The 18204-nt window shown below is 38.7% G+C and overlaps 1 protein-coding gene across 1 annotated transcript in view; it reads left to right on the forward strand.

Annotated features, from left to right (window-relative positions):
- The window catches only part of Hmgxb3 (HMG-box containing 3), a 49346-nt gene that overhangs the window by 18911 nt on the left and 12231 nt on the right, over positions 1-18204 (forward strand). Inside the window, exons 5-11 of the mRNA XM_048811879.1 lie at positions 1596-2014; positions 4086-4261; positions 4395-4492; positions 7338-7436; positions 9177-9326; positions 13625-13926; positions 14339-14466. Of these exons, the coding sequence (XP_048667836.1) occupies positions 1596-2014; positions 4086-4261; positions 4395-4492; positions 7338-7436; positions 9177-9326; positions 13625-13926; positions 14339-14466 (1372 nt within the window). The remainder of the gene's footprint in view (positions 1-1595; positions 2015-4085; positions 4262-4394; positions 4493-7337; positions 7437-9176; positions 9327-13624; positions 13927-14338; positions 14467-18204) is intronic.

Below are 18204 nucleotides of genomic sequence, written 5' to 3' on the forward strand. Positions count from 1 at the left end.
ACACTACTATGTCATTTAGCTGCAACATCTAAGATTTCTTGAGTTCTCATGTTTGAGGCAGCAAATATAAATTGTTTCTGTAGGCTCCATATGTTTTTATACCAGTCAGGAAATGACTTATCTTTTCTTGTATTGTTCTAGAGTTTATACTGGCTAAAGTTCACCCAAGGAATGTGTGGTATAGTTCCCAATTAATTGGGTGAGACAAAAGATAGCATATGAGGCTGTTTAACTCAAGGCTTCATTCATATAGAGTCTGATAGTGGTAATTGAGTTCTCTCTTAATGGACCGCTGGTTGCATTTACCTTCCATCTTGAAAGAAAAGCAACGTCTAAAAGGGTAGATTAAGTTAAGGAAATGTGGGATCACTGTAGAGTTGTTGCTCAGATTGCTTATAATATCATTCCTGCAAACGATTTTTGTCTGAAATAGCCTACTTATTAAGCAGTGATTTTGCTCAAAAATCACATCTCTAAAGATGGATATAGTCTGCTGTTTTTCTGCTCTTCCATCCTGTGCTAAAAAACTCTGCAGTTTACTTGGAACTTTCACCCTTGCTTATTCATCCTTGGGCTAGTGTGTGTTTGAATTTGAGAATGCTTTACTGGAGAGCTCTTAAATGTCATTGGTTATTGGTGTGTACCCAGAAACAGTACACTACCCAGGTAGCTTTGTGAATACGAGGGGTTTTTGGTAGTCAGTAGGTGAGTTTTAATAACATTAGCTTCGGATGCTAAACTTCCTGGAACATGCAGGAGGTTCCTGCACAATAAACTGAGCTATCCAAAATGCTGGCTTGCTCCTGCTGACAAACACTGAGAGTCCAACCCTCTGTTATTTCATAGTGGGAACATGAGGATTCAGAAGAAGCTTGTCTTAGATCATGTAACTCATTAGGAGTGAAGCTGAGCACAGATGGAACCCAGCTTTCATGTTTTGTGTGTGTGTGTGTGTGTGTGTGTGTGTGTGTGTGTGTGTAAATGCTATTGTCTGTAGAGGTGCTTCTTGGATAAAAGATAAGGGACCAAGGACTTTACTATAAAAAAGTAGATTTGAGATAGCAGATGAAGTTTTTAATGAATTGGAATATTTTCTAGCACATAATTAATATGGATGAATTAATTTGTCCCAGTATGAAACATGTGACATATATGCAAGTCATTCTAAAGACTCATCTGAAGGAATCTGGTGAAGGCAAGGTTTTCCACTAGGGAGTAGAAACATGATGTGACCATATTGGTACCACCAAGGTAAATAGCTTTGGACTTAGAAGCCCAATATGACATATGTCATCCTCTTCTCTAGGAGCTTTGAAAATTAAGACTAAAAAATTGCCAACGTTTATTTGATGAAAAAGCTGTATGCCAAAAAGAAATTTGTTAGAAGGAGAATAGATTTATCCTAAGTGAGTATTTAACTGTAGTGAAGGTACCTTGGGATCAGAAGACTTAGATTCATTTTGTACTTGTAAGTTAGCCCCTTCTTTGTGGACTTCAGTTTTCTATGTTATTATTAAGAGAATCATCTGAGAGAATATTTGTGTGTGGTGTTGTCACTTGTAAAATGCATACAATATAGTCTTTCTTTTTTCTAGGAAAAGCCAGCCAAAGTCAAAGTAGAATTGGCTTCAGGTGTCTCTTCCAGAAGTTCTATGGTTAAAAGAAATCAGCAGCCTGTCACCACTGAGCAAAACTCTTCTAAAGAAAATGCCTCCAAACTGACTCTGGAAAACTCAGAAGCTGTAAGCCAGCTCTTAAATGTAGCTCCTCCAAGAGAAGTGGGTGAGGAGAATGAGTGGGAGGAAGTGATCATCTCCGATGCCCATGTTTGGGTTAAGGAAGCTCCTGAGAGTCGTGGTACAGCAGTCCCTAAGACGCCAGTTGTCAAGAGTGGTGTGCAGTCCGAAGTCATTTTGGGGACAACTGAGAATGACATTCCTGGACCAGACATACCACCACCAGCTGAGGGGACCAGCACCTCTAGTCCGCTCTCTGCTCCTAAGAAATCTGCAGGGTAAGTCAATATGGTTATAGATTATTGAGACTGTGTCTGTAGCAGCTTTGGAAATGCCCCACATTTGCTTTGTCCCGTGTCCTTAACAGCATTCTTGTAAGAGGTAGCAGAGCCATGATAAAGGTTCCTCTTTTAGAGATACAGAAACCAAGGCCTAGAGACATGTAATGATTTGCCTTTCCCCCTATGCTTTGCTGTCCATGCTCTGCTTTCAGATTCCTGTATACTTTTTCTTGTCAATTCCTAAAGCATTTGTGAGAATCTCTCTGGTACAAGCTCTGGGCAGTATTAAAAACTATGAGTTACCAATCCTGGGTATCATATCTGGAAAGTGAAGCCTTATACCCTATAGAAAGAGTTCTTAACTGCTATTCAGAAGATGCAGTTCTAGTTATAACCTTCCCTTGGCAGAGTCATTTCATACCTCTTGGCTTCAGTTTTCTTTTCTGAAAAATCTTGAGTTGGATATTTAAAAATATCCTCTTTAGGCTAAGGTTGTAGCTCAGTGGTAGAGCGCATGCCTTGCATGTGTGAGGCACTGGGTTTGATCCTTACCATCACATAAAAATAAAGAAGTACAGTAAAAGTATTGCTGGGCGCAGTGGCACATGCCTGTAATCCCAGTGGCTTGGGAGGCTGAGACAGGAGGATATCCAGTTCAAAGCCAGTCTCAGCAACTTAGGCACCTAACAATTCAGCAAGACCCTGACTCTAAATAAAATGTTTAAAAAGAACTTAGGATGTGGCTTAGTGGTTAAACGCCCCTGCATTCAATCCCTGATAGCCAAAACAAATAAACAAAAAAGGTATTGTGTTCATCTACAACTGTGTGACTGTGTAAAACATGCAACTCAGCACCTTACAAAAGAGGCGGATGTCAGTAAGTTTGGGCCTTTTTTTCACTTGTTTCTTCTTTATTAAAGGCTTAACTGGATTCTCCGTGTTGCCCTTGTAGCAGGCTATTGTGTTCTTACAACTGAAGGTTTTTGTTTGTTTATATCAGTGGCTCTAAAGTGGGATCAGCTTTGCCCCCAGGGACATTTTGGCAGTGTTTAAAGATATTTTTAGTTGCCACAACTGGGAAGGGGTTTTTCTGCTAGAATCTAGAGGGATGCTAAACATCCTTCAATGTGTAGAATAGCCTTCCACAACAAAGAATATATCTGTCTCAAAATGTTAATAATACCAAGTTTGAAATTCTGGTTTATATTAATGATTTTTAATATTTATTTTTGAATAGAAAATATTCATGCGATCAAAACTCAAAAAGTACAAGGAATAAACATTAAAAAAAACTCACTCCTATCCCTTTATTTAGTCATTCATTTTTTAGAGACAGTTTTTCCAACAAAAAAGGTATTGTGTCCATCTACATCTGATGCTTCTAGAGATAGTTTTAAGCATATACAAATATGTATATATATGTGTGTTTGTTTTCCTATGTGTGTTCTTTAACACAAATGGTAGCATAGCATACTTCTATGTCTTGCTTTTTTTTTTTTTAAATCTGTATACTTTGGAGATAGTTTAATGTCCTCTAAGAATGAAGTTGTGATCTTTAAGTCAACTTTTGTTTGTGGCATGTTAATCACGTTAGCAACTGAGGAGGCCTTCTGTGATACAAGCCTTGTGCTTAGTATTGGTGCTTCTAAGATGAAGAAAACATATAGTTGGTTCTCCAGCCTCTAAGCTGCCTTTATGTGGGAGGCTTGTACCCTTTAAGCACTTGCTTTAATTAGAGGCAGTGAAATATCATAACTATATACCTATTGGTAGTATACACTGTTGACATTGTTGTATACTTTTGAATCTTTGTAATGATCCCATAAATATATAAGTAATTACTACCCCATTCTACATATTAGAAATTTGAGATTAACAGAAGAGTGAAATCACTTGCCCAGAGCCGAGATACATAATGATTGAATCTGAACTCAGTCTGTCTGATCTGATAGTTTAACTTCTGAACTATCTTCTAATAAAATGCTGTTTGGAAATACCATTTTGGTTTTCTTCCCCTTGGTCCAGAATTTCTAGGAGATTCCCTTCTTGTTTCTTTTTTTCCCCCTAGATTTGACCTGCTCACCACTGGACCCAGAGCCCCAGAGCTTAAAGGCAGAGCACGGGGAAAGCCCTCATTACTGGCTGCAGCCAGACCCATGAGAGCAATTCTGCCAGCCCCAGCTAATATAGGGCGAGGCAGCAGCATAGGACTGCCCAGGGCCAGGCAGGCCTTTCCCCTGAGTGGTAAGAGCTGAGACAGACCTTGGAGGAGGGGCTGTCTGATGGGAGGGGAGCAGAAGTGGGGTGGAGAGTGGAGAAAAGAGACTTGGGAAACTGAATGCATATAAGTCACCAGTTTGACTCCTGGGTTTCTCAGATAAGACTCCTTCTGTGAGGACTTGTGGCCTGAAGCCAAGCACACTGAAGCAGCTGGGCCAGCCCATCCAGCAGCCATCTAGCACCTGTGAAGTGAAGGTAAGACCTATCCCCCAAAAAGGGAGTTTGGAGCTATGGCTGCTTCTATATAATTTATCAAATCCCCTAGGCAAAAGGCAGTTCTTAAACTGGTAGGTCTCTGGGAGGAGGTTAATGTGAATGATTTAAGTCATGTCTTTTTATAAAAGAATATATGTTTTTAAATCTTCTATTTAGAAATAATGTACAATTTAGGGGAAAATTGCCCCCCCAAAAAAGTACAGAGACCACCCACATACTTTTTATTAAGTCACTTATTAGTGTATTAGCCCATTTTACTTTATCATTAATGTTTCTGCACAACCCTCCCCTGTATGTGTACACATACATGTGTATATATAAGATATTCATAATTTAAGAGTAAGTTATATGGCTTTTTACTCCTTAATACTTTGTGTATTTCCAGAGAATAGGGATAGTCTTTTATTGATACATTGATGCACCGTTTAAATAAATTAACTCATGTATTTTGATAGTGGGGATTGAACCCTATCCCCAATCCTTTTTATTTTGAGAGGTCTCACTAAATTGCTTGTTAAGTGCTAAGGCTCTCCTCAAATTTGCAGTCCTCCTCCTTTAGCTTCCTCAGTTGCTAGGATTGCAGGCATGCACCATCAAGCCTAGCTTGATGCATATTAATTTCATATTCATGTTCTAGTTTTGTCAGTTTTACAAGTTACATAAACATTTCCCCCTTGAGTATAGGATCCAGTCTAGGATTAGACATTGCATTTAGTTTTAATAATCTGTTTAGTCTCCCCACCCCCTTTAAAAAGCCACAAGCTGTTTTGCTAGTCTTAAGTCATTTAACAGGTACATGAAATTGTATATTCTAAAATTCAACGTAAATTCACCTTATAGAATAATTAATTTAGAATGCCTTTGTTTTTATTTATATGAATGCATGGTTATTATAGAAGATACAGAAAATTCAGGTAAAGAAAGAAGAAAATAAATCCTTTATGATCTGCCATGTAGAATTAACCTGCTGTTTCAGTTTTCAGGTCTTTTCCTGAATTTGTGTTTATTTTTTTAATATAATTTAAAACCTAAAACATGACTCTTATTCCATGTACTAGTTTGTATCATATCTTTCATTCTATTTAGTAATAATTGCTATTAAAGATTTTCCTAGGTATCAAAATTCCATGTATCCAAGCATATTCTTAGATTTTTAAAATTTTATTTTTTAATTTTTTTATGTAAATATGGTTAGCATAGTTATTCTCAAAAATTCTCTAGGTCAGCATTGTTTAGACTATACTGTGACTTCAGTGACACATCTTTTTGTGTTTTTCTCTTTTGTTTTTTGCTTAGAATTGAAGCAGGGCCTCCTACATGCTAGCCAAGAAATCTACTACTGAGGCACAGTGATAAACCCAGCAGCCCAGTAATAAACAAATTTTTACAGTATAGCCCAGTAAATAGACATATTAAGTATTTTAATGAAACAGTTCCCTTGTTATGTGTTTCCTATTCCTGTTGGTAAAATGGGTTTACCCTTTAAATTTATTTCATGACCTCTTGGGGTGGATTGTAGCCTGTGGTTTTTGAGTGGTCATGGACCAGGTTAGAATAGGAGAATCAATCTGCCATCTCCCTTGCTATGTGCTTCCTTTTTTTTTTTCCTGATACTTGGGTGCTTTACCACTGAGCTTTTTTTTTTTTTTTTTTTTTTCCCCACCCTTTTTATTTTTTATTTTGAGACAGGATCTTGCAAAGTTGATGAATGCTTCACTAAGTTGGCTAAGGCTGGCCTCAAGTGTGTAATTCTCCCGCCTCAGCCTCCTGAGTTGCTGGGATTACAGGTGTGCACCACTGTGCCCAGCTGCTTGCTATATGGTCTTTGTAGGTTGACTTTCTTTGTTTAACATTCTAAATTTGCCTTGACAAATAGCAACTAGCTTTTACTTGGAGGGTTGTTCTGTTTCTCACCCAGATGTGGTGGCAGCTCTGAGTGAATGTATATATTAGTTTGCTTTTCATTGCTGAGATAAAATACCTGAGAAAATCAAAAGAGGAAAGATTTTAGAGGTTTCAGTCCATAGTCACTTGGGGTTTTTGTTTTGGGGCTGTGGTAAGGCAGAACATTTTGCATTGGTGTACAAGCCATCAGCAAATGAAGCTTTGGGGAACATTCCAGATCCAGATTATAACAGTGTATGATTTGGTGGTGCAGATGGAAGGTATTAGTCAACTTCCAGCCCCTAGAATCCCTTCATGTATACTGTCACTTGAATAAACACTCAGTCTTCTCTGTAGTTTCCTTTTGACCAGTAACTCTGGGTGTTTGTTAAAAAGCCACAAGCTGTTTTGCTAGTCTTAAGTCATTTAACAGGTACATGAAATTATATATTCTAAAATTCAACTTAAATTCACCTAATAGAATAATTAATTTAGAATGCCTTTGTTTTTATTTATATAAATACTTAAAGAGCCTTTGAAAATTTTATAGGTAGTAGTAAAGGAGGAAAACAACCATGATCTTCCTCTTACCTTGTGACATTTAGTGACAAGTCTTCCACACTCCTTCTATACTAACATTTGTCAATTATATATTTGTGTATAGAGTTATTATATGTTTTTATCATGTGATAATTATCAGTCTGATTCATGGTGTTCTTGGTACACAGTGTTAGTAGCTATATGGAGAAGTCTGGCAACCCCTGGACATGCCATCTAGCCTTTGGTGGGCTGGTGACTGCTGGTTGGCAGTCCAGAGGACTTATTTGGAAGAGAGCTCAACAAATTCCCCAGGAAGCCATTTCCTTAAGTTGTTTGAGGACACAGACCTCAGGAGTTTGAGGTTTAAAAGTAGCACTAAATAACTTATTCTGATCCACAGATACCAGGTGGCCCGAACAACAGGACTTCTCAGGTGAAAGTTGTAGAGGTCAAGCCTGACATGTTTCCTCCGTATAAGTACAGCTGCACTGTCACACTGGTAAGCCACATGGTGGTATTGCTTTGGTACTTAGGAAGCATACGAAGCTGGGGAAGAAGGTGGTGGTAGCTTAGAGTGAGAGCAGGGTCAGATAAAAGTTGTTAATGTCAAAGATCCTGCCACCCGTACAGATGATCATTTCTGGGTGAGTGTGCTAGGCTGTCTAGGGTTTTTTCCTGATGTCTATAATGCATAAACCAGCTGAGATCAGGATATTTATGTTGAGAGTAGTCAGAGATGAGAATGTAGTCCAGATTTAGCATTCAGCAGTCTTTGAACTTTTTGGCCTAGAAAATGTGATTCACAAATAAGTTTTAAGCATTTTTCTCCCTAAAACAGACATTCAACACTAGTATCTTAAAGGGTTTGAGAAGGAATTTAGTAAAACAACTTGTTTTGTTTAGCCTAGCATTTCCAATGAGTTTCCTTCCCCTTTTTCCTTTTATTTTTACCCTAACACATATTAACATCTTGATAAATGAATGTATGACTTTTGCAAGGTAAGCAGCATGGAACAGTGGAACAAACACTGTAGACAGTTGGAAGACTGTTCAAAAGTAGTTCTGGCTGTGTTCCTGGCCTGCCATACAGTCCTAGATGAGACTCTGTATCTTGTCCTCAGTTTTGCCACCTATAAAATGCTGCATTAGTTTAGGTATCTTTGAGGCTCCTATCACTCAACATTCTGTAGTTCTGTTGGTCCTTAAGGTTACAACCAGTCAGATTGTTTATGGCAGTCTCTCTGGCTGATTTAAGTAAGTTAAACAGATTTTGAAAGCAAAAAAAAAAAAAAAATCCCACTTTATAATGACAGGTTTTGAAAGTGTCTTTTTTTTTCATTCGAAAAGTATTTTTTAAAAAATATTTCTTTAGTTATAGATGGACACAATACCTTTATTTTATTTGTTTTATTATTTTGATGTGGTGCCAGGTCCCAATGCCTCATGCATGCTAGGCAAGCGCTCTACTATTGAGCTTACCCAGGTGTGATGGGGCATGCTTGTAGTCCCAGCTACTTGGGAGGCTGAAGCAGAAGGATTACTTGAGTCCAGGAGTTCCAGACCAGCTCTGTGTATATATATATAATTTAGCATTTTTGTGCCTAGCTGTATATTGAGTATTTAGTAGAGAACAAGATATCACAGTGTAGAGGATTAATGCCTGCTCTGGTCTTATCTCTAAGAAGATTGTCACTTATCATGGAGATCTGCTTATGATTTCTTTTTCTAATGACCTAATTACTGCCTTTCCTATACCTTCCATATCCTCATTTGTTTTGGCAACAGGAAGCTAGTAGGTTTACCATCTACCCAGCTCTCTTCTTGGGTTGATTAGACAGTATGGTCATAGGAGCCCAGATGCTAAAGTTGTCAAGTTTTTCTTAGCTTTGAGTCCAGAAGTCACAGTTTATTCATAGGAGGGCTTGAAATCTTAGATTTGCCATAGAGTAGCACTCCTCATTCAAGTAGATTGCTTACTCTGCCACTGCATGGACCCTGAGGTATTTAGGTTTCTTACCCTTGAAATTCGACTCACTAATTTCATAGATAGTGAAGGATTAAATTATATAGACTGTTAAAATTGAAAAGCATCTTGCTTCAGGACTTTTTGGAAACTAAGCTAAATCTGGTTTGTAATTGCCATTTTCTTCTCTGACTTACAGCTAGTCATCCTGGTTTGAGGCTCTGCCCAGGTTCAACCTAACATTAGTAGAATTAAATGTTGATCTTACTTTTTTAGGATTTGGGCCTGGCTACATCAAGAGGCCGGGGAAAGTGCAAGAATCCCTCTTGTAGCTATGTCTACACCAACCGGCACAAACCTAGGATTTGTCCCAGCTGTGGTTTTAACCTTACCAAAGACCGGACTGAGAAAACTACCAAGGCCATTGTGAGTTCTATTCTCAGATAAGTCCCTTAGCCTTGTGATGGGCTCTGTTAGTAAACCTGCTTTAATAGAAATAAAAGTACATTGAATAGTAGCTAGAGCATCAGAACTGACCTAGGTTGTATGTTCTATACCTCAGCAAATGCTTTCCTCCTGGACCTTGTCTTTGTTGCTGAGGTGAGGGAATTGCCCAGTGTTATAGTCTGTTTTTCTGTTATCCAACAGACTACTTGAGACCAAATAATTTGTAAAGAACAGAGTTTTATTTAGTTCACAGTTCTGGAGGCTGGGAAGTATAAGAACATGGTATCAGCATCTGGGTCATAGAGCAAAGAGCCAGAGAGCTCACTTTATAACAAAGCCACTTCTGTAGTAACTCTTTAATCCATTAGTCTGCTCCTGGATTAATTATTCATGAGGGCTCCCAGTCACCTCCCAAAGGTCTTGTCTCAAATTCCTTAATAAATGGAAAAAAAAAAAGTCTTGAGGATTTAAGTTTCAACCACCAAAGTTTGGGAGATGCATTCAAACCATACATTGATATCTGAGAACCAAGTGTTCATCCACTGAAAAGAATGGAAGCACAGACCTTAAATAGGAAAGGGCTGCGTCCTCTTAGCTCTGAGGCCTGGTACATGACCTGTCAGTTGATTTATTCTTTCAGTAAACAGTAAATTCCAACCTTAAGACTTTTGTCGGTTAAATTGTCATTTCTCACCAGGTTCCTTGGAAAGCATTTTGCTAGTCACAAAGCTCTTGTTATAGCAGTCTTAACAAACCTGTTCACTGAAGCTGGACCAGAGTACTTGAATAGTAACATGCATTCCACTTGGCTCCTTAGGGCTATTTTTTAAAATTGTTAGAACCAGGAAAAATAGGCATTTTCAAAGGTCCTTAGAATTTCCACAAGTGCCTTTAAGAAAATTCTGGTTGTGGGTGGACAGAATGCCTTTATTTAGTTTATTTATTTTTATGTGGTGCTGAGGATCAAACCCAGTGCCTCACAGATGCTAGGCAAGTGCTTTGCCACTGAGCTACAGCCCCAGCCCCAGCCCCTCCTTAGGGACATTTTTTTTTTACAAAGCTTTTTTGTTGTACAGAAAGTAAAAATGCTTTTACAATCTCAGTGTAACTGGTAGTCACGGACAGTTGACTCACCAATCACAGCTCTCCATGTTACAGCAAGAGTCTTACACAAAAAAACCTAACAATGCTTACAATTTTCTGGGGCAAAATCCCCAAGCTTGGTGGTGGATTACCAAGAGGGACTAAAAGGAGGAAGGCGGAATATCACAGGAGCTATTCTTTGGCTTATTGGGTGGGTGGGCGTCCTTGGGTTTGTATCACAGCTCCCTTTTTTTTTTTAAAAAAAAAAAAACAGCTATCAAATCTATGAGCAGTCCAACCAATACTGAACAGTTCTGTTTTTGCAGTTTGTCTGGGGTCTTAATCATCTTCTCCTTCATCATCTGTTTCTCTCTTCCTCTTTTCACCTTTCCCTTACGGGCATTTTTTAAAGTGGAAAAAAGAGAGAGAGAGAGAATATGAATCTGAGAGGCATAAGATGAGGGTAAGCAGATCTGCCTTGCGGGGAGTTGGGAAGGGAGGGTACAAGGTCTAGGGTGGAGTCTGGCCATTCAGCGTATAAACTGAACCTCAAAAGATAAAAGCAGGATTTGGATAGAAGGGGAAGGCATATTCAAGGATGGGCATGAGCAAAAGTAAAGAGTGTGTGGGAAGTTTGGCGTGGGAAGTAAGGAAAACAAGACCTAAAAACATTGGGACCGCATCATGGAAGGTTTTGAATGCCAGGTTAGAGAGTCTGTTCTTTAGGCAGTGGGTCCCACTGAAGGTCCATGAGCCAGGGAGAGGCTTAGAGGAAGGTTGTTTCAGGAGAGAGGCTTATGGGAGTTTGGGAATAGACAGGACTAGAGATGGGGAGAACTACTTCAAGCTGAAAGTTTCTGCATGTGGCCTTTCTGGTGATGAACACCACACCACCACCACCACCACCACCACCACCTTTCCAGTCTGTTTCTGGCCTTGAGGAAGTATTCTGAGGTCACTGACCTTGTGATGAGGGGAAGTGAAACTAAAGTATATAGGTAGTAGTGGCTCCATGGGAAAAGTACTGGGACTAGGAATGGAGAGACCTGGCTGGGAGTGACTCCGAGTTGGAAGCTTCCCTCTCCTGAGCTTTTGTTTTCCATTTGGTAAAACAAAGCAAGTGAGCTGGGCATTTTACTCCAAGCCAGGAGCCCTAGGAAAGACCCAAAATAGAGCTTCAAGGGGTCTGTAAACCCCTGCACTTGTGTGCAAAATTGGTCTATAGCCTTTACCAGTTTTTCTTGGTCCACTGAAGTGCCCTCTGCTGGAGGTGAGCTTTCTTCCTGGATTTTCCATGAATTCTGTATGTTCTTCCCATAGCGTTAATCACATCCTGTATCAACTTTTCTTAACTGGAGACCATAATCCCTTCTAGGTAGTGTATCTGTTTTCCCCACCTCTGACTCTAGAGCTCATATACACATGTGTGGCTCTGTAAATTTGGGGATGGAATTGAGTCTGTGTAGGTAGGTGTTTTGAGCATTCCTTTCTCTTTCCATTTATTTCCTTTTGGCTCTTTATGTGATTTGCAGTATAGAAATGGATGTTGCTCTGTAGGTCTAGGATGGTGAAATAATTTAACTTTTCAGGCCAAGCAGGAACTGTTTAAGGACCTCTATTAAGTGGTAGCTGCCCATGCTCAGGACCCTCATCTTCAGACTTTCCCTCAACATATTTTCCTTCATTCTTCAATCTCCTGAAGATTGGAGAAATGAAATGTAATTATTGTTTCCTAAAAAGTAAAACTGAGGTCAGAAACCAGGGCCTTTGTGTCTGTTGCCCTTTGGAGCCACCTGGTGGCCATATATATCCAGGCAGTTTGCCTTCAGCTACTGTAATTAAGACGTCTCTGGGCTGGAATAGCCTTCAGTTCTTTTTCTTTTTCTTTTTTATAATGTTTTTGTTGTTGTTGTTGTAAGACATTTACTTATTTATTTTTATGTGGTGCTAAGGATTAAACCCATTGCCTTGCATGTGCTAGCTCTACTCAACCTCAACCCCAGCTCCTAGCCTTCAGTTCTTTATCCTTCATTACTAGGTTGGAGTCAAAGGATAGTATTCCTTTCATGTAGTCTTCCAGTTCATGGTTCAACAGGTCATGTTTGGGAACATACACGATCTCCCAGCTTGTCATTCAGCTCTTCTGAAGCCATTACTTCTTTCTTCCTTTCAACTATCTTGCCTGCCATGGGCCAGGCCTTCAGAGGTGAATTGGATGGCTTCTTCTCCTGAGGAACTTAGAATCTAGCATAAAGAAAGATCTGTAATCAATTGTTACAGATAAAAGTTGTTGTAGGTATACAGAGTTAATTAAACTCCTTATTAAGCAATTAACATTATAAAGCCATGTAAGATGTGTCTGGCAGTTTGTGTGCCTTGGGCTTTGTAGATTATCTGGGAACTTAACTTATGAAAGGGTGGGGTATGGGGGAGTGTTGATTTAGCAACTATGAGAGGCTGAATCCTCTAGTAGAAGGATGCTCTTGGGGAGCACAAAGGAGTCAGTGATTCAGGTTGTATTGGCAAAAAGGATCAGGGAGGAGCCTCTATTCAAAAGCGATCCACCTGAGAAGGATCTGTTTCTCATGAGTAATTCAGAACCTTGTTCCTAGAAGCCTCTGTATAGTGTGTAAAATTCCCTTATACCCAGAAGCCATAAAGAATTAAAGACAAATACTTCAAGCAATACAAACTCTTGAGTATTAGAACTACCATAGTCTTCATTGTATCATAGGCACTATGCTAAATTGTTTACTTGTTTTATCTCACTTAATCCATGCAATAACTCTAGATTTCTAGTATTTTTCATCCATCATTTCACAGATGAGGAAATTGAGGCTCATAAATTGCCTTCTACAGGTACAGCCCTTAACTGGTATCACCGGAATTAAAACCCAGGTCTACTGCTATCCTCCTGATGAATGGGAGCTTACAATTAAATCCATTACCAAAAGATGTGTATAATCTCATTTTCCTGAAAGAAAAATAGTCCCTGAGAGAGAGAAAGAGAGAGAGAGACAGACATACAGACAGCCTTTAGCCACACAATGAGTTATTTGCTGAGCTTTTCAGGAATGTAGCTAGGTTTAACACCTCTTAGTCATGGGCCCAGCCCTCTGCTGCCTGCCAGCTTTCATGGTTTTAGCTGGAACCTAGCTCATTTTTCCCTGATAATTATTTCATTCTGTTCCCAGGAGGCAAGCTCATCACTTTCAGATGGGCTGAGTGCCACAGAGCCCCTGAGTGCAGCCCAGAGGGAGATCCAGCGCCAGTCCACACTGCAGCTACTGCGAAAAGTCCTGCAGATTCCTGAGAATGAGTCAGAGCTGGCTGAGGTCTTTGCCTTGATTCATGAACTCAATAGCTCTCGACTTATCTTGTCCAACGTGAGTGAGGAGACAGTCACCATTGAGCAGACCTCTTGGTCGAATTATTATGAGTCTCCATCCACGCAGTGCCTTCTCTGTAGCAGCCCATTATTCAAAGGGGAACAGAAGTAAGTACCCTTTTACTCTGCCCCTAGCTCCCAATGCACTTGACATATTTCCCCTTTCTTCAGACAGCTTTAAAGCTGTAATCTTTAAAGATGTTATTCTCTGCTTTCCTTAGACTTCCAAATCTTTCCAGTTGCTAAATGTAATTAGTAATTGTTATTTCTATTATTATGATCACTTTAGGATTTAGATTACATTCTGGACTACCCAGCATAATATGTGGGTTTGGAAGTTCAACAGATAGAAACATCCACCTAGAAAAAATTAGATCCCAAACTCCAGTACCTTCCTTTGCCCATTGAATTAAAGTGTTGAGAATTTTGCCACTGGTCACTGACAAGTCAGTCTTATGCCCAAGACCTGCATGAAGAGATTAATTTCCCTGTTTTTTGTTGATGATGTTTTTTGTACCAGTTCCCTGGCCGGGCCCCAAGAGTGCTGGCTGCTGACAGTTAGCCGACTGCAGGTGGTGACCGCCCAGGTGAAGATGTGTCTGAACCCTCATTGTCTGGCTCTGCACAGCTTCATGGACATCTACACAGGTGAGTACCAACCTTTTATTCTCCTCAGGCATTTCTAAAGCAGGCTTAAGAACTGCTGTCTGGGTCAAAGCTCTGGTCCTGTGTGCCCTGAATCTACTCAATGGGGCTTCTGAGGAAAAGGGGTCTTCCTTCTGACTGGCTCATCTCCAGAAGATGACGTTTACCTCTCAAATGTTAGGGCTCTGTTGTGAAGAGTTTACAACAAAGTTAGCTTAAAAATTATGGATTTTGAGGGTGGATACATCAAAGTACATTACATGCATATATGTGAATGTCACACAGAAACCTATTATTGTGTACAATGAATACATGATAATAACAATAAATCAGAAAAAAAATAGATCTTAGCCAGGCATGATGGTAGTGCCTATAATTCCATCTACTTGGGAGACTGAGGTAGGAAGATGGCAAGGTTGAGGACAGCCTAGGCAACTTAGTGAGACCCTGTTTCAAGATAAAAATTTTAAAGGGCCAGAATGTAGCTCAGTGGTAGAGGATTTGCCTAGCATGTATGAAGTGCTGGGTTCAATTCCTGCATTACCAAAAAAAAGAGAGAGAGAGAGATTTTTCACTGTGAAAAAGCTGGAGAATGTACACAAATAATAAGAAGAACCTGAAAATTAATAGTGATCCTATTGCCATGAGATGAACACTTGTATTCTCTAGCCGACCAGATATGTCCCTTCATCTATGCAAAATATAAGAAATTATGGAAAGGTTTTTAAGTTTTTCTTTGAACAAAAGGGTATTATGGAACAAAAGGGTACTATGGTAGCCTATTTTTGGAAACATACTTTTAAAATTTATCCATATATCATGTGCCAGCAAATAGAGAAATGACCTTTTTTTTTTTTTTGGTGTTTGAGGTGCTAGGGATCAAACCTAGGGCCTTGAACATGCTAGTCAAGACTCTATCACTGAGCTATATCCCCAGACCTACATGAAAGTTTTTTCAAGAGGTGTGTGGAGCTCCATTTTACAGTCTTGCTTATAATTAGATATTTGTGTAGATCCTTAATTATTTCTCTGGACAAATTCTCACAAGTAGTATTGCTGCATGTTTATGCCCTTGCTTCCCATTATTCATCAGTGTCATGGATTATTGAACACCTGTCATCTACTAACCATTGTTGAGAGTTTGGTTGAATCCTGAGTTTTATATGTGAAATTGAGTACTACTAACCATTCAAAATACTTATTTCTTCTCTTGGTCTTAAGAACCTTATGTTCCCTTATTTTGAATTCATGTTTTTAATTAGTCTTGTGTTGAGTTTGTATTATTTTATTCTCTTGCCAGCAGTTAATGAGAGTACTCATTTCCTTGTACTCGATTATAATAGAGTACCTATTTCTGTATAGACCAATACTTAGGATTATATAGTTTTTAAATTAAAATTCTTTTTCAAATTTACATGTAGTAAAATTTGCTTTGTTGTTGTACAGTTCTGAGAGTTCTGATATATGCAGAGTTGTGTACCTGCCACCTGTCAACATATAGAACAGGTCTGTCACTCCTAAACATATTTTGTTCTTTTATTGCCAAACCCACCCACAGCCTGCTAACCTTTGGCAGCTGATTGATCTTTCTCATCCCTGTAGTGTTGGCCAGAATGTCATATAAACGTAGCAATAGTATGTAGCCTTTTGAATGTGGCATCTTTGAATAAGCATAATCCTGTGAGATTTGTCCATATTGTGTGCATCACTGGTTTGATCTGTTTAACTGTTGAGTAATTTGAATATGCCATAGTACCTAGGATGTTTGGGTTAGTAGAGCTGCTACAAACATTCATCTGCAAGCTTATTAAGTTCTCATTTCTCTTGAGTAAATACCTAGGAGTCAGATTGCTGTTTCATGGTAAGTTTATGTTCAGTTTTACAAGAAACTACCAAACCATTTATGAAAAGTACCATTTTGTATTCTCTCCGACACCATGTGAGAGTTGCATTTATCTTTGCATGCTAGCATTTGGTAGTGTCTTTGTTGTTTTATAGCCACACTACTATTGGTGTGTATAGTGATACCTCATTGCTATTTTAATATTTATTTCCCCAGTTACTAATAATGTATGTATGAATATATGTAGTCTTTGGTAAAAGATCTGTGTTAACATCTTTGGTCTGCTGTATTAATGTTGAGTTTTTGAGAATTCTTTGTATATTCTGGACACAGGTTTTTGTAAAAGTTTTATAATTCTATTCACATTTAGATCTATGATCCATTTCTAATTTTTATATAAAATATGAGGTCCAGATTGAATTCAATGTTTGTATATGTATGTCCAGTTATATCACCATGCGTTGAAAAGACAGTCTTTTCTCCATTGACTTGTTTTTGCTCTTTTATTAAAAATTAGCTGACCACATATGTGACTCTATATGTCTCTCCTTTGGCTAGTACCACAGTGTTGACTATTATAACTGTATGGTGAATCTTACGATCAAGTAGAATGAGCCCTCCAATCTTTTTTTACAGAATTGTTTTTGGTTAGTTTACTTCTTTGGTGTTTCCGTATAAATTTAAGAGTTGTGAATAGCTGCAAAATCCCACTAGAATTTTAATTGAGATTGTGTTGAATTTATAGATGGAAAATATAATATGCTTAAAAATATTAGATCTTCCAGCTCACAAACATGGTTTTTTCTTCATTTTATTAAGTTTTTGTTTTTAACTGTTAACAGTTTTCATCTTTAAAAATTCCATCAGTTTTTGTAGTTTTCAGCACATAGGTCCTACGTGTATTTTGTTAAATTTATGCCTGTGTCTGTCTTTTTCTTAAAGTAAAGGACATGGTTCTGTTTTTAACTATTCATTGCTAGTATAGAGATAGGGTTGAATTTTGTTGACTTTGTATCCAGTGACCTGGATAAACTCATTTATTAGGAGCTTTTTATAGATTAGCATTGGAATGTTTTAAAGTTTGTCAGTTTGATAGTTAAGAACTGGTATATCATTTATTAATGTGTTTCTTTGGTTACTAGGAAGAGAATATGTGTTTTTTATGCCCTTTGTGGGTTTCTTCCTATGTTGTAAATTTCTTTTGTGAATGTTTCCATTCTTCTTTTGGGCTTTGTTTTTCTTTTCTTAGTTTTTTTTTGTACTTGGCATTGAGCCACATCCCCAGCCATTTGTTTTCTTTTGAGACAGGGTCTCCGCTAAGTTGATTAAGGCCTTGCTAAGTTGCTGAGGCTGGCCTTGAACTTGCAATCCTCCTGCCTCAGCCTCTCGAGTCACTGGGATTATAGGTGTGCACCACCATGCCCAGCTTTGTTTTGTTTATTTTGTGTATTGTGATTTTGGGGGCACCAAGGGTTTCTTTTACTTTTAGTTTTGATTTTTGGGTAACTAGAACTTTGACCTTATTGTTTCAGCCTTTGCTATCATACTTAGAAAGTCCTTTCCCTCTCCTCTATACCCCTTTTCACTGGGAACATATATGTCAGAATTTGCTTTTGTGCAAATTTGTGTGTTATATTTCATACAAATGTAAAATCACCTTCCTTTATTTGTCTTAAATTGACTGCGTTTAAATTCCTCTGGTTGTTTTATTCCAGGATTTGGTTTAGGGGTGATTTTATAGCCTTGGATATATCCCCTACACACCCCTGGGCTAAAGGATGCCCCTGACTCTTCCCCATGGTGCACTTGTGTGAGGTATAGAGGAAGAGTGATTCCTTCGGTCCTGAGGACTGAGCTGGGGGGGTAGGGAAATGTTTCTTTCTTTTTTAATTGGAAAA

The sequence above is a fragment of the Marmota marmota genome, unplaced genomic scaffold, assembly GCF_001458135.2.
Source record: "Marmota marmota marmota unplaced genomic scaffold, marMar, whole genome shotgun sequence".
Taxonomy (NCBI): domain Eukaryota; kingdom Metazoa; phylum Chordata; class Mammalia; order Rodentia; family Sciuridae; genus Marmota; species Marmota marmota.